General features: G+C 42.6%; 2 protein-coding genes across 2 annotated transcripts in view; one reads left to right on the top strand and one right to left on the bottom strand.

The window, feature by feature from the left end:
• The window catches only part of CFAP47 (cilia and flagella associated protein 47), a 508,792-nt gene that overhangs the window by 432,226 nt on the left and 62,972 nt on the right, over positions 1-13,594 (top strand). The window contains exon 58 of the mRNA XM_066577980.1: positions 6,126-6,221. Coding sequence (XP_066434077.1) covers positions 6,126-6,221 — 96 coding nt within the window. The remainder of the gene's footprint in view (positions 1-6,125; positions 6,222-13,594) is intronic.
• The window catches only part of AMELX (amelogenin X-linked), a 677,225-nt gene that overhangs the window by 608,512 nt on the left and 55,119 nt on the right, over positions 1-13,594 (bottom strand). The gene's annotated exons all lie outside the window — the stretch shown is intronic.

Below are 13,594 nucleotides of genomic sequence, written 5' to 3'. Positions count from 1 at the left end.
ATTATGAATGGCTGAGCGCTGCCTGTGATTGTCTGAGCGCTGTGACCAATCACAGGCAGCGCTCAGCTGTCATTCAATGAATGGCTGAATGCTGCATGTGATTGGCTGAGTGCTCAGCCAATCAGACACAACCCTATCAGCGGGTGGGGATTTTAAATCCCCACCTGCTTAAAGAGCTTCAGAGCAGTGCAGGGGGACCAAGTGGCTAGACACTCCGAACCCCGACAGCAACGAAGAGTAGAATATATATATATATATATTTTTACACATGCTACGGATGATTCTTAGGAAAGGGCTTGTATTTAAAGCTCTTCCCTGAAAATCACTGTGGGGGGTGCCGTCAGCAATGGTGGGGCCATTGAAAGCAATAGACATGGAGCTTTGTTCATGCCTTTTTCTGCACATTCATGCAGCGCTGCATTTTGTGCAGCACGGATGCATGCAAAACAACGCTTATGTGAACAAGGACTTATACAATAACCTCAGGGGAGATAGTAATATTTTTCAACCACTTCTGAGGCTATTTCTACATTTTTGGATAGAGTCCACCTCCCGCACCTTTCTCCTGCTCAGTTAGAGTGCATCTCTCTCCCAATTACTATTAAGGAAGTAACCCATGCTATTAAGTCGCTTAAACATTTGAAATCTCCAGGTCCTGACAGTATCTCTAATGGGTATTATAAACGCTATGCTGACTGTCTGCTTCCTCTTCTGAAGTCTGTGTTCAAAACTGCAATATCCTGTGGCTCCTTCCTTTAAGAAATGCTTGAGGCACTGATAGTCACTTTGCCGAAGTCAGGTAAGGGAGTGCACAACACCAGCCCAATTTCGGCCTCAGTGTTGATCACAAGGGGCAACAATATTTATGCAATGGTGCTGGCAAACCACCTAGCTATCATTCTCCCCGACTTGGTTTGTTCCTAGAAGATCTGGATGGGACCCGGTGAATCTTAAACTTTATCAGATGTGCAGAGCTGAGTTGTATGTCTTCTCTGCTCTTTGCTCTGGTACTATGGTATTTAATGCCTGTTAAACTTACGAGAATGTCAATCACTTCCTTGAAAATGTGTTGGAGGAGATATGGTCACAAAGGATCCTACTTCTTTATGTGGTGGTCATGCCCAATAATTTGTACGTTTTGACATTTAGTTTACTACTCATATGTTAGGTGACATCTTATTTCGTTCATCCTAATCTGGCTTTAGCTTTATGTTTTCTAAAGGCCATTTCTCTCTCTCCTATGTGGTTGTTATCTGCCATATAGCTACTCCTATTTTAGAGGTTATAAATGCAGTTTCGCATACACAATAACTTGAGCAGCTTTATATGTGTAGGTATGTTCTGTAAATATTGAATTGTTCTGTTTGGCTTCCCTGAAAATAATTCTTCGCTATAAAGTCCAGATAACCCCTTTATATCTACGGGGGGACAAAAATATGGAAATACTGTACGAAATGCATTCCTTAAATTACATGAGATTATAATTCAGATTTCAATTAGACATGTAAAGAGTCAATTTTAAGTGGAGGTAATATGACACAGATACTGCTGGGAAAGTGAACACCTGCCTGAGTAACAAGGTTCCATTGGTCAGGGGTTTTAGCCACTCAGTTGCTGTTACCAGCTGGCTCCCAAAACCACCAAGAGCAGGGCAAGAGGTGAAGTAAACACAAATTTGGTGGGAAAACTATCAGCGAAACAGGAGTCAAAAGGGCAGCTCAGAGCTAATGATTTAAATCCCATACATTTCATAAATGTTCCCATGTTTTGCCCTGTATAAGGCAGGTGTCATTCATACAGAATCGTATTTTGTCTTCGATTTACTGTTTCTGCAATGTAGAAACAGGTACACTGATTGCAGTGATATATCTGCTGTGTGTATGTGTGCAGTAGTTTTGGAGAAACTTGCATTTTATTAATGGCAGTGCATGCATAGAGGACTACTTGAAGTAGTCCTAGATATTTATCACCTACAGGCTAGCTATACCCATCTCGCTCTCCAGCAATTTATTGACTGCTGTCTAACTATTACTGTGCCTTGAGAGAGAGATGCCAGTCACTGATTGGAGGGAGGAGTAAGTGTGATTAGCCCACAGCTCATAAACATGCAAGACTAGTTATGTGCCTAGGTGCTACTAATTGAATATAGGTTTCTCCAAACAACTGCACAAGTACATTCAGCAATCATATTACTGCAATCACTGTGACAGTCATTAGCTTATGTGAGCTCAGTGAGGGCTAAAAAATATGGTGACAGATTCCCTTTAATGCTCTGTTCACACTTTTATTGGGTACCGTTCTACCCATATTATTGACAGAAAAGTCAAGGGTTGCCATCTTTATTTGCAGGGATCCATTTGTGTAAAGAAAGTTTTAAATGTATCCATTGAATAATATGGAACATCTTTTAAATCTATATTCTTTTTTAATAACAGACCAAAGTAATTTTGCAGCATGGAGTGCATGTGTCTCCGTTCTTTGGGTTAGAATTAGGCCAATTTCACATAAGCATATTGTCACACGTCCATGTAACGGATTTGTAATACAGACCTGTTACAGATTACATTGCAATGGTATGTCATCAGCATTTCATAAGTATTTACCTCCATATTTCCTGCCATTGGTTTTTATTTTCTATCGACTCAGTATGGATCCATATTTGCTAAATAGAAAATAATACCCATGTATGCAAATGTAGAGGCACAAATGGACAAAATAGTGCATGCTATGTTTTTAAAACACAGCTAAGAAAAATATGGTCATGTAAATCGATTCATAGGTCTACATTACCTCGTTACTATGGTTCATAAAACAAGAACAAAATATATTCTCATGTGAAACTGGCCTTAACATTTGTGCACCCGTATTGTGGCTGCAAGCACCGTCCTGACTGTGCATCTCATGCTCCAAACTGACAGCATCATAGTGATATATTATTTGTCATGATACGATTTCAATACAATCTTGTGGTATCAAGTAAAAAAACCTGCATGCATATACAGTTTTTAACTGGGAGCCAGTAGGTAATGAATGGCCAACAAAGGCATCCATCAAAGGCATGTGTTACAGCCATCTAGCTGTATATGTATTAACCTCTTCCAATCCACTGTCTGACTTCTAAAGACATTATGATTTAAGGCTGTACAGCTCTGATGTTGGAAAACATCTGTCGGGGTTCTCTTACTGTATATTGCCAGCCTCTCTGCTGTCGGAGCCTATCCAATATGTTACCTCATGCAGTATTGGCTTTAGCCAGCATATAGCGCCGTTGTATAACGGCAGGAAAAGAGTAAGGCCCTTAGGAAAACCAGGATACAAATTGGATTGGAAAGGGTTAAAGGGGTGGTCTCGCGAAACAAAGTGGGGTTATACACTTCCGTATGGCCATATTAATGCACTTTGTAATATACATTGTGCATTAAATATGAGCCATACAGAAGTTATTCCACTTACCTGCTCCGTTGCTAGCGTCCTCGTCTCCATGGTTCCGTCTAAATTCGCCGGCAGCTTGCTTTTTTAGACGCGCTTGCGCAGTCCGGTCTTCTCCATTCAGCACGAGCCGCTTCAGTGTGCTCCCCGCTACAGCTTTTCTGCGCATGCGCAGACGAGCTGTCACTGCTCGGGAGCGCGCTGGAGCGGCCATTCTGTACCTTCCTCTGTTAGAGGAAGGTGCAGAGCTGCCGAGCTGTCTGGAGAAGCCGCCCAGCTGTCCCGTCGTCCAGCTGTCCTGGTAAGTGATGGGCCGGGGGGGCTGCCGCTGCGCCGGGCTGCGCCGGGGGGGGGGGCTGCCGCTGCGATGGGGGGGGCTGTCGCTGCGCCGGGGGAACTAGCGCTGGGCCGGGGGGGGGCTGTCGCTGCGATGGGGGAACTAGCGCTAGGCCGGGGGGGCTGCCGCTGTGATGGGGGGGCTGCCGCTGTGATGGGGGGGGCTGTCGCTGCTCCGGGGGAACTAGCGCTGGACCGGGGGGGGGGCTGTCGCTGGGCTGGGGGGGGGGGGGCTGTCGCTGGGTCGGGGGGGGGGGGCTGTCGCTGGGTCGGGGGGGGGGGGGCTGCGCCGGTTACCTTCTGCCTGGCGGTGGGTGACAGGTCGGCCGTGTTCACTCCAGGGGTCTGGTCGGCGGCTGCAGGGCGTCTGGTTGCCATGGAGACACAGCTCGTAGCGTCTCGGGAGCTACAGCAAGCGATGCGAAAAGAGCTGGCGGCCATCTTGGGAAAAAGTTTTATAAGTTGCTGAAACGCTGGAACGGTAAGTAGAAACCAGCTAGGAAAGTAATTTACAGGGGGAATTAGTAATGTATGTTTAATTAGGGGGACTGGGCAAAAAAAAAAATTCACTGCTTCCTCGAGACATCTCCTTTAAACGTGTACATTTTTTTACACCTGGAAGCCCATGAGTGACGATGGCTGACAGATGGCATATATTGAGCATATACACTATATACTTTACAAGGGAGCATCATGATCACCAAGACTATCAGTGGACTTTTAGGCCTCATGTCCACTTGCACGCACGGATTCCACTGCAGTGGTATCCGTGCTTTCCTCTCCGGACGCTGCAGGTCTCTCCTTCATCGTGGACGGATATTCTTTTCCTCTGCCCGGCGGATGTGCTCGGTACGCTGACAGCGTGCCACTTGCATGCGCCATGCACACTTTTTTTTAATCTAAATGTTCTACTCTCCTGAGTACCAGCGGCACAGCACAGTGACAACTGCGGGTGTGCTGCGGGTACATTGATTTCCATTGACTTCATTGGAAGCCACGGGAGCCGTCTGTGCAGGAGACCCACACGCCGGGAAGAAATCACATCCGCATGCTTTTAGCTGCCCTACGAATGCTAATACATCCCTATGGGCAGCAAGACGCACGGATCTCCCGTGTGGATGCCACGTGCAAATTTTAAAAATAAAATCTGCATGTGGACATTGGGCCTTAAAGGGGTTGTCCCGCGAAAGCAAGTGGGTCTATACACTTCTGTATGGCCATATTAATGCACTTTGTAATATACATTGTGCATTAATTATGAGCCATACAGAAGTTATCAGAAGTTTTTCACTTACCTGCTCCGTTGCTAGCGTCCTCGTTTCCATGGAGCCGTCTAATTTTCAGCATCTAATCGCCGGATTAGACGCGCTTGCGCAGTCCCGGTCTTCTTCTTTTCTCAATGGGGCCGCTCGTGCCGGAGATCAGCTCCGTGTAGCTCCGCTCCGTCACGTGCCGATTCCAGCCAATCAGGAGGCTGGAATCGGCAATGGACCGCACAGAAGCCCTGCGGTCCACCGAGGGAGAAGATCCCGGCGGCCATCTTCAACCGGTAAGTAAGAAGTCACCGGAGCGCGGGGATTAAGGTAAGCGCTGTGCGTTTTTTTTTTTAAGTCCCTGCATCGGGTTTGTCTCGCGCCGAACGGGGGGGCTGTTGAAAAAAAAAAAAACCCGTTTCGGCGCGGGACAACCCCTTTAAGCATAGCAGACTCTTTCTCATGTATTCTTTCCAGTGACCTATTGCACACTACACAATATTATTCTCAGCTGCTTGGTATAATAGCAGATTATTACCGTAGTTAAGCAGAACTAATAGTATCACAAATCTGCAATAAACAAGGGACACAGAAAATCTACCTGCTGACAAAAGCTTTCTAAAACTGGATTTAATTAAGAACTACATTGCCCGCCCTGTTAAAACGCATAGTAAATATTAATATGTTCACAGAATTTATGAAAGATATCAGTATGACAACATTTATGATTTGGAAGACAGAATATCTGAAGGTAATGTGAAAGTTATGCCTCATTTTTTAATTATCCCATTTTAGTCTTTTAATATTTTTCATGCTATTTGATTACTTTTGTAATTTGTAGTAAGGATAGTTAGTATGATTTCCAGGTTAAAACCTCAAATTATCACAAGCATGACAAGCAACATGATTAAAAATGCAAAGAGAAAAGGAAGGGAAGGGAGATGCTGTCACCTCCTATTTGAGAGTGTACTTTGAAGAACATTCATCCGTGAAGTACTTTCATTAGAAAAGGCCTTTGATCACATTTCAACCATCAGTGAATTTATTTCCTTGAATTTGACATTGAAGTATAAGAAAATATTCCATCTTTTTTGTTACATATTTCAGATCAAGAACAGACCATGCATCGGCTTAGTGCATCTGTTCTGCGCCATTCCATCAATAAAGAGCCAGCATTCTGTTTGCCCCTGAAGCAAACACAAGGTATTTATTCTAAGCAACTTGTTGTGGAAATACTGTAGCACATTGGTTTTAGCATCTTACTTTATGTGCAGGTATTGTACCTTTTAATTCTGGTTCATATACAAAGATCACATGTCTGTTAATTTATTTTCTACATATCTACAGTATGTCATAATCTCTCTTACTGTTTTAAAGGGCCTCTCCGCTGATATTTTATTTTTTGACTAGCTGATTACCCGGCGTTGCCCGTGTATTTTATTTTTAGACACAAAAATAATTTAAATATTTGTGTGTGTGTATATATGTGTGTAATGATTTAATATGTTAGTATATGAGGAGGAAGAGGTCATCTGTGTAATATATTAGTATATGATGAGGAGGTCGCCTGTATAATATCTTACTGCATGAGGAGGAGGAGGTCGTCTGTGTAATATATTGGTATATCAGGAGTAGGTCGCCTATGTAAGATATTAATATCTGAGAAGCAGGCGGTCTGTGTAATATATTAGTATATCTGGAGGAGGTCGTCTGTGTAATATTAGTATTTGAGGAGGAGGAAGTTGTCTGTGTAAAATATTATTATTTGAGGAGCAGGAGGCCAGTGTAATACTGGTGTAATTAAAAATCAAAAACTCACTGACTTTCCCTGTAATTTTTGTTGCCAATAGCAACCAATCACAGCTCAGCTTTCACTTGTTATACTGCTGAGGTAAAATGAAAGCTGCGCTGTGATTGGTTACTATGGGCAACACAGATTTCATTTTAGATAGCTTTCATAAGTGCGAGTGCTGGGCTCATTTCTGTGTGGTGCATAGTGGCTTAGTGCTGGTGGGAAGCTGTGTGGTAGTTGGAGCCGAGGAAGAGGTTGTCCGTATTGTCTAAGGAGCAGGAGGTCTGTGTAATAGGTCTGTGTTAGATAAGACTGTGAAATAAAAACCATCTGCTCAAGTGTAATTCAGGCATTCCCCCCCTCTCCCCCCCAGAGGTAGTGGGGCTGCCTTACCCCCCCCCCCCACCCCCCCCCCCCCAAAAAAAAAAAAGTTTGGTTCAAATTGCTGCAGGCATTTATGAGTTATGGTGGCACATACACAACACATACATATATCCTTTTTTCTATATATAGCTTATATAGCTATCTAACCTATATATATATATATATATATGAGCTAGTGTTACCTTGGTTAGTAATTTCTTTCTGACTGAAACTCCCAGGCTTAGATGGTCATGTGATCTCAGTAATGACCAGCTCAGATGTACTTGGGGTTATAGATTCATTTTCTAGTCCATTTCTCCGTTTGTGTGATGCTGTTACACGATCCCTACCACAGAAGCTGCCTACAGGGGGACATAGACACTCCTATCACAGTTACTGATAATAATCACAGCTGCTGTCACACAGTTATAATAGAGGAGATCACAGCTCATTCTCCTGACTGTATGCTTATGGTCTTTTGCTTATTTAAGTGAATATAAAAGGTAATGATAATTAAACTGTGCCCTCCAGCAGGCACAAATAGCATAGCCTTGGCTAATGCTGTGCTGATGCATTATTGGATATATGTGCAGTAAAAAATTAGCCTTATTAAGATGGAGGCTTCATTGCATGAAAGTGGCTGCAATACACAGAGGAGACCACCAGAGTGTGACAATCAGGTAAGGGGAGGCAGAGATAGAAAAATGTGTTTTCGCCATAATAGCCCTTTAGCTTTCTTCTACTTTAATACAATATCGCTTCTTCAAATCAGAATATGAAATCTGAGTTAAATTCCTTGTGTTACATGCATTGCTGAAGATTTGCATCAAAATTCACCACACATGAATGTAGCCTGAAGGCCAAAAAATGAAGCCATAAAAACAAAAAATATATAAACCCTTACCCCCCCCCCCCCCCCCCCCCCCCCGAAAACCTATAAGAGCCATGGGGCAACATATGAAGGGAGTCCACATCTCTTGCCCTGGGAAAATTGTCATCCTGCAAACACTTCCACATTTTGTATTTTAGGAGTTTGTGAGAAATATAAGAATAGTCAACAACATTTTTCTAGACCCTGTTGGATTTTTATTTTTGCTTTATTGCTAGAACAGTATGTAAGAACTGAACAGGCACTAATAATCAGAATAAAACTAAGAGCATCAGAATGAGCTGCATAACACCATAGTAGGGATCTATGAATACATACAATAAACAGATTACCTGCAAATAGAAACTGGATTTTGTTAACCCCTTCCCCCCACAGGGCATAACTGTACGTCCTGGCAGAGTGGTACTTAATGGAACAGGACGTACAGTTACGCCCTGGGGATAGCGTGAGATCATAAGAAATCCTGCGCTATCCGGCAGCGGGAGCCGTCTGTCACTGACAGCCGGCTCCCCACTGCAACAGGGGGGGTGGCTTGGGACAGCAAACCCCGCTGTTAACCCCTTCCCTGCAGTGATCTATGTAGATCACGGCATGTAAAGGGTTCACAGAGGGAGCGCGCTCCCTCTGTGATGCCATCTGACTCTCGCGATGTAATCTCATAGAGCCCGATGGGCTGCCATGGCAATAGGACGCCAGATACAGGCGTCCTGCATTGCCAGTGCATGTGATCTCTAATACAAGTGATAAGGCATTGCAGGACTGCAATGCCTTATCATAGCGATCATAGGTGCTATTGTACAAGTCCCCTACAGGGACATAAAAACTGTAAAAAAAAGATAAAAATAATGTAAAAAAAAAAAGTTAAAAAAGCCCTTTTTTGTGCCTTTTTCCCTATTAGCATAAAAAATGTAAACATTAAAGTTCCACATATTTGGTATTGTCGTATCCATAAAGGTGACCAGACGTCCCGATTTAGGCAGGACAGTCCTGCTTTGGGAGCCTTTGTCCCGCTTTCCGGCGAGACCCTAACTTTTCTCCGAAGACTTCCCGCTGTCAGCGTTCCCCGGCTTCCGGTTCCCAGTGGCCTGGTCAGGTGCGACACCGCTGGTCAGGTGAGGCCACTACAGGCTGCTGGGAACCGGAAGTGGGAAGCACTGACAGCGGGAAGCTTTCGTAGGAAGTGACGAGGAGCGTGACCTAGTATGAAATCAGCTGCGGATATACGTCTGATTTCCAGTCAAAATCTGCACCAATGGTACATATTTTGACTGTTTTTTGAATGCAGAAATGCTGTGGAATTTGTTCCCTGACTTCTTTTTAACTAGCACTGTATTTTTTTATAACGACGGAGGTGAAATCATACGTCATTATAAGCACAGCCCCTGACCACACCCCTTTATCCACTTTGACCCTGGGAAAATCTGGTCACCTTACTTTGGATAAAGGAATTTGAATTGTACCAGGGTGGCATCCCATGTTTATATGCCCTATTATGTCATACATCATAAAGAAGGGTCGCCTGCTAAGGATCTCGTCGCTATGTTCCATGAAAGAGAGCCTTTCATTAGACTGTTTCCCATCCTGGCCAACCTTCTGCGGCCTTGCTATTACATTGACCGCTACGGCTGTCCTGTAATACTACACTTGGCCTGCAGCAATTGTTGTAGGAGAAATGTCATACTATTCGCTAACTTCCCTGGCAAAATCAGCTGTTTACCGGGGTGCGGAGTGCGGGACTCAGGATGTCCTGATGCCCGCATTTGGGTTGTGCATCTTGGCATAGCAAAATGCAGAATTATACTATACACTTAACTGTTGTAAATATTCAACCAGAATTCCTAACAAAAATCTTAAATGTAGCGGGTAATAACAGCAGCTGTAATATCCAAAAGGAGAATAACTTCACTGCTCATTAGTGCTCTGCCATGCCATTGTATTTAAAAAATAAGATCATCCTCCCTATTTACTTGGAAGAATTATGTGCAATTCTAAAGACATTACTTCAATTTCTTTTTAGATTTTCTTTTTATGTAGATGCAAGCAAGCTCATTTTTTCTTTAATCCAACTGCTTGATTTATATAGAACTTTAGAAAAAAGCATAAATTACAGCTAAAGGCTTCTCTTTCCTGTAATGTTAATTTTATGTTCTTGGGAATTCGGCATATGACTCGCTATTTGTAATCTTTTCATCATTGTCCTGTGGTGAAACAAATGCTTATTTTGAATGCAAAATAAACAAAAGATGATTAGTGCTTATCCCGAACTTCTAAAGTCAGCATACAGGCAGATATTTGAATTTATGAGAAATTGGTACGAAAATGTGACAAAAAATGTTATCCCAAGTGCAATGTCAAGCTCTTAGATTTATTCTTACGCCCTTAGTTGTCATAAGTGCTTGAAAAATGGTTAGGAATAATTTAGGCTATGGTCACATTAGTGTTTTTAGACTGGTTCAGTTTTACTAAAAAACTAAAATCAGCAAAATAAAGATAAAATGGGAAGCATTTCTAACATTTTTTTTGGCACATTTATAAAATAAATCTGTCAAAAAGCAGATATAATGCTTTCCACCTCAGAGCATTGAAAATAATTCGGTTTCAGTAGATGTTGCGCTTCTACACTACAGGGGGTTTTTATGCTTCCTTCAGGACCCCTGCATCAATGATTGTGGCTCAGTGGATAGCACTGTTGCCTTGCACTGATGAAGTCCCAGGTTTAAATTTCACTAAGTTCAACATCTGCATAAAGTTTGTATGTTCTCTTTGTGTTTGTTCTTTTTCTCCTTCTCCTCTGGCGAAGGAAGAAGAAGTTGTTAGTACTGTTGCCTTGCAGTGCTGGAGTTCTGGGCTCAATTTTGACCATGCAGATGCTGTCCTTGGTGAGATTTGAACCCAGGACTGCAGCAGTGCTAGCCACTGAGCAGCAACAGTCACTGCCTGCTGTTTTGTTCCAGTGTGAAAAGGGAATGGAGACGGAAAATAGAGAAATAAATTGAAATTGAAGGTGTTCAGTTTCTTCAATACCTTTCTATAGACTGTAAAACATTTTCTTTATGTTTTGCAGTTCCCATGACGGAACAGCAAAATGGAAATGGTAAAAAAAAAGGGAAAAGACTAGAGATGAGCGAACGTACTCGTCCGAGCTTGATGCTCGGGCGAATATTAGGGTGTTCGGGATGTTCGTTATTCGTAACGAACACCACACGATGTTCGGATGTTCGGGTTACTTTAACTTTCTTCCCTGAGAAATCTTTTCTATATGCGCTCAATGGGGCCGGCGGCAGCAGCGCCAACCCCATTGAGAACATATAGAAGACAAATCCTTCTTCTCTGCCACAGCTGTAACAGAGAAGAACGATGTTTGCCCATTGAATTCAATGGAACCGGCAATACAGCCGACTCCACTGAATTCATGAATGGGTGTGAGTGAGGGCTGGCCTCTGATTGGTCAGGCTGTGACCATTCAGAGGCATCTTATTCAGCAGGCGGGGATTTTAAATCCCCGGCTGCTGAATACTACTCACAGCTGTTCAGAGCAGTTCAGGAGAACTGCAGCCTGCCGCGCTGAACTCCGTCTGTCGGCACCAGGTGAGTATATATATATTTTTTATTTTTACACATTTCTGGATGAATTGCAGGAAAGGGCTTATATATTTAACCCCTTTCCGACAATTCATCCCGCGATCACCGGCAGCCCATTGCATTCAGTGGAGTCGGCTGTATTGACGGCTCCATTGAATTCAATGGGCTAACATCGTTCTTCTCTGCCACAGCTGTTATAGCTGTGGCAGAGGAGAACTTGCTGTGTCGTTCCCATCATTTTCTTGAATTGCCAAGATTTTCACACATGAAAACCTTAGCGAGCATCGGCGAAATACAAAAATGTTCCGGTCGCCCATTGACTTCAATGGGGTTCGTTATTCGAAACGAACACCCGAACATCGCGGGAAGTTCGTTTCGAATAACGTGAACCCGAACATTTTGGTGTTCGCTCATCTTTAGAAAAGACCCTTACTTTGATTTAGCATATATAAAATACTGCACCTATATGACATCATTTTATTGGGGAAACTACTATCTAGAAATTATTTAAACTAAAGAAAAAAGTTATCACAGACAACTCCTTGAATATGGGAAGCAGCTGATTTTCTGGGGGACAGTTGTTATTGACTGCTCATTCCCTGCTGCGGTCCCTGCAGAGGAAATATAGTGTTTGTGTGCAGCTATTTAGGTAACTGGTCTGCTAAATCAAGAGCTGCTGCTTGTTAGCTGCTATCCGCTGCAGCTCATAGAGGCTCTGCCACATCCACCATGTCTGCCATGTTCTAAGAGGGCATGTGGAGATGATTACAGTAACAGAAACATGTGCCTCATACATATTTAATATCTGAATAAAATTGCACAACTGTTGCTTATACTAACCGCATAAAAATGAAAAGCTCTTAGCACATATTTCCATCCAAGCATGTCAGCCGAACCGTCATGTCAAGGTGAACTTTACTGGATGGGTATGTAGTCCTTAATGACACCTCTCTTTGGGCCGAAGGCCTGCAGTGGACTCAAGGAAAGCATTCTTCTATAGAAAACACTCTTTGCAGCTCTTGCTCCGACTTATTAATTTCTCCATGAACCTGTTCAATTGCAATTTGTAAATGTTGCACCATCAGTAACATCAAATCTAGGGAGTGGTGATTATACAGTGCATACAACTTCTGTTGATAAAGCAAGTCATTTTCTAACAAATAGGGCTCAAAGTGCTCTTCAAACCTCTTTAAATGCACTGTGCTTTTAGTAGTTACTTAACCCCTTAGGGCCCAGGCTGTTTTGTAACTTGAGGACCAGACACTTTTTAGGGTTTTTACCCATGTGGTGGTTTAACTGCCCTATTTTTTTTTCCTTCAGCTACCAAAATTATTTTTCCTGTGTTTTTTTTCCCGTGACATATAGTGCTATTTTTAAAATATTTTTTCACTGAATTTTTTCCCCCGTTTGTTTAGTTTATTTGGGGTAAAAAGCTATAAAAATGACTTTTTAAAACATTTATAGTTATTTTTTTTAAATTAATGTATTTACACTAAAATAGAGTATGTAAATGGGTTCCTTATTTTGTTTTAGACGTTTTGATATATAATATGTATGGTTTTGGATTACAGGACGCATACGGTGACAGTTTTGGTTGGTGTCGGCTTTGGGTTATTTTCTTTTTTATGTGTATATTTTTATCTTATTCTGTAATTTTGTTTTACTTATGTATGTAATTTTTTTGTTTACTATCTGTGTACCCCATGACGTCATATAAGACCTTTGGGGGACAATCACATGTTTTTTGTTTTTTTTTATTTGACACTTTTCCACTGTAGCATCTATAGGAGCCCTACTTACAGGAAAAACATCCCCTGTAGTGACCATAGTCACTTGCAGAGCTAATCAGGGTATGCTAGGACCCTGTAGCTCTGCTGTGCCAGGGGATCTTGGCGGTCACGTGACTGCCAGGTCACATAGTGGAAGTTATACTTCCGCTTTCACTTTTTA

The sequence above is a fragment of the Eleutherodactylus coqui genome, chromosome 1 (genome assembly GCF_035609145.1).
Source record: "Eleutherodactylus coqui strain aEleCoq1 chromosome 1, aEleCoq1.hap1, whole genome shotgun sequence".
In the NCBI taxonomy this organism is placed as follows: domain Eukaryota; kingdom Metazoa; phylum Chordata; class Amphibia; order Anura; family Eleutherodactylidae; genus Eleutherodactylus; species Eleutherodactylus coqui.
The sequence above is the reverse complement of the archived record's forward strand: the minus strand, read 5'-3'. Positions and strand labels throughout refer to the sequence as shown.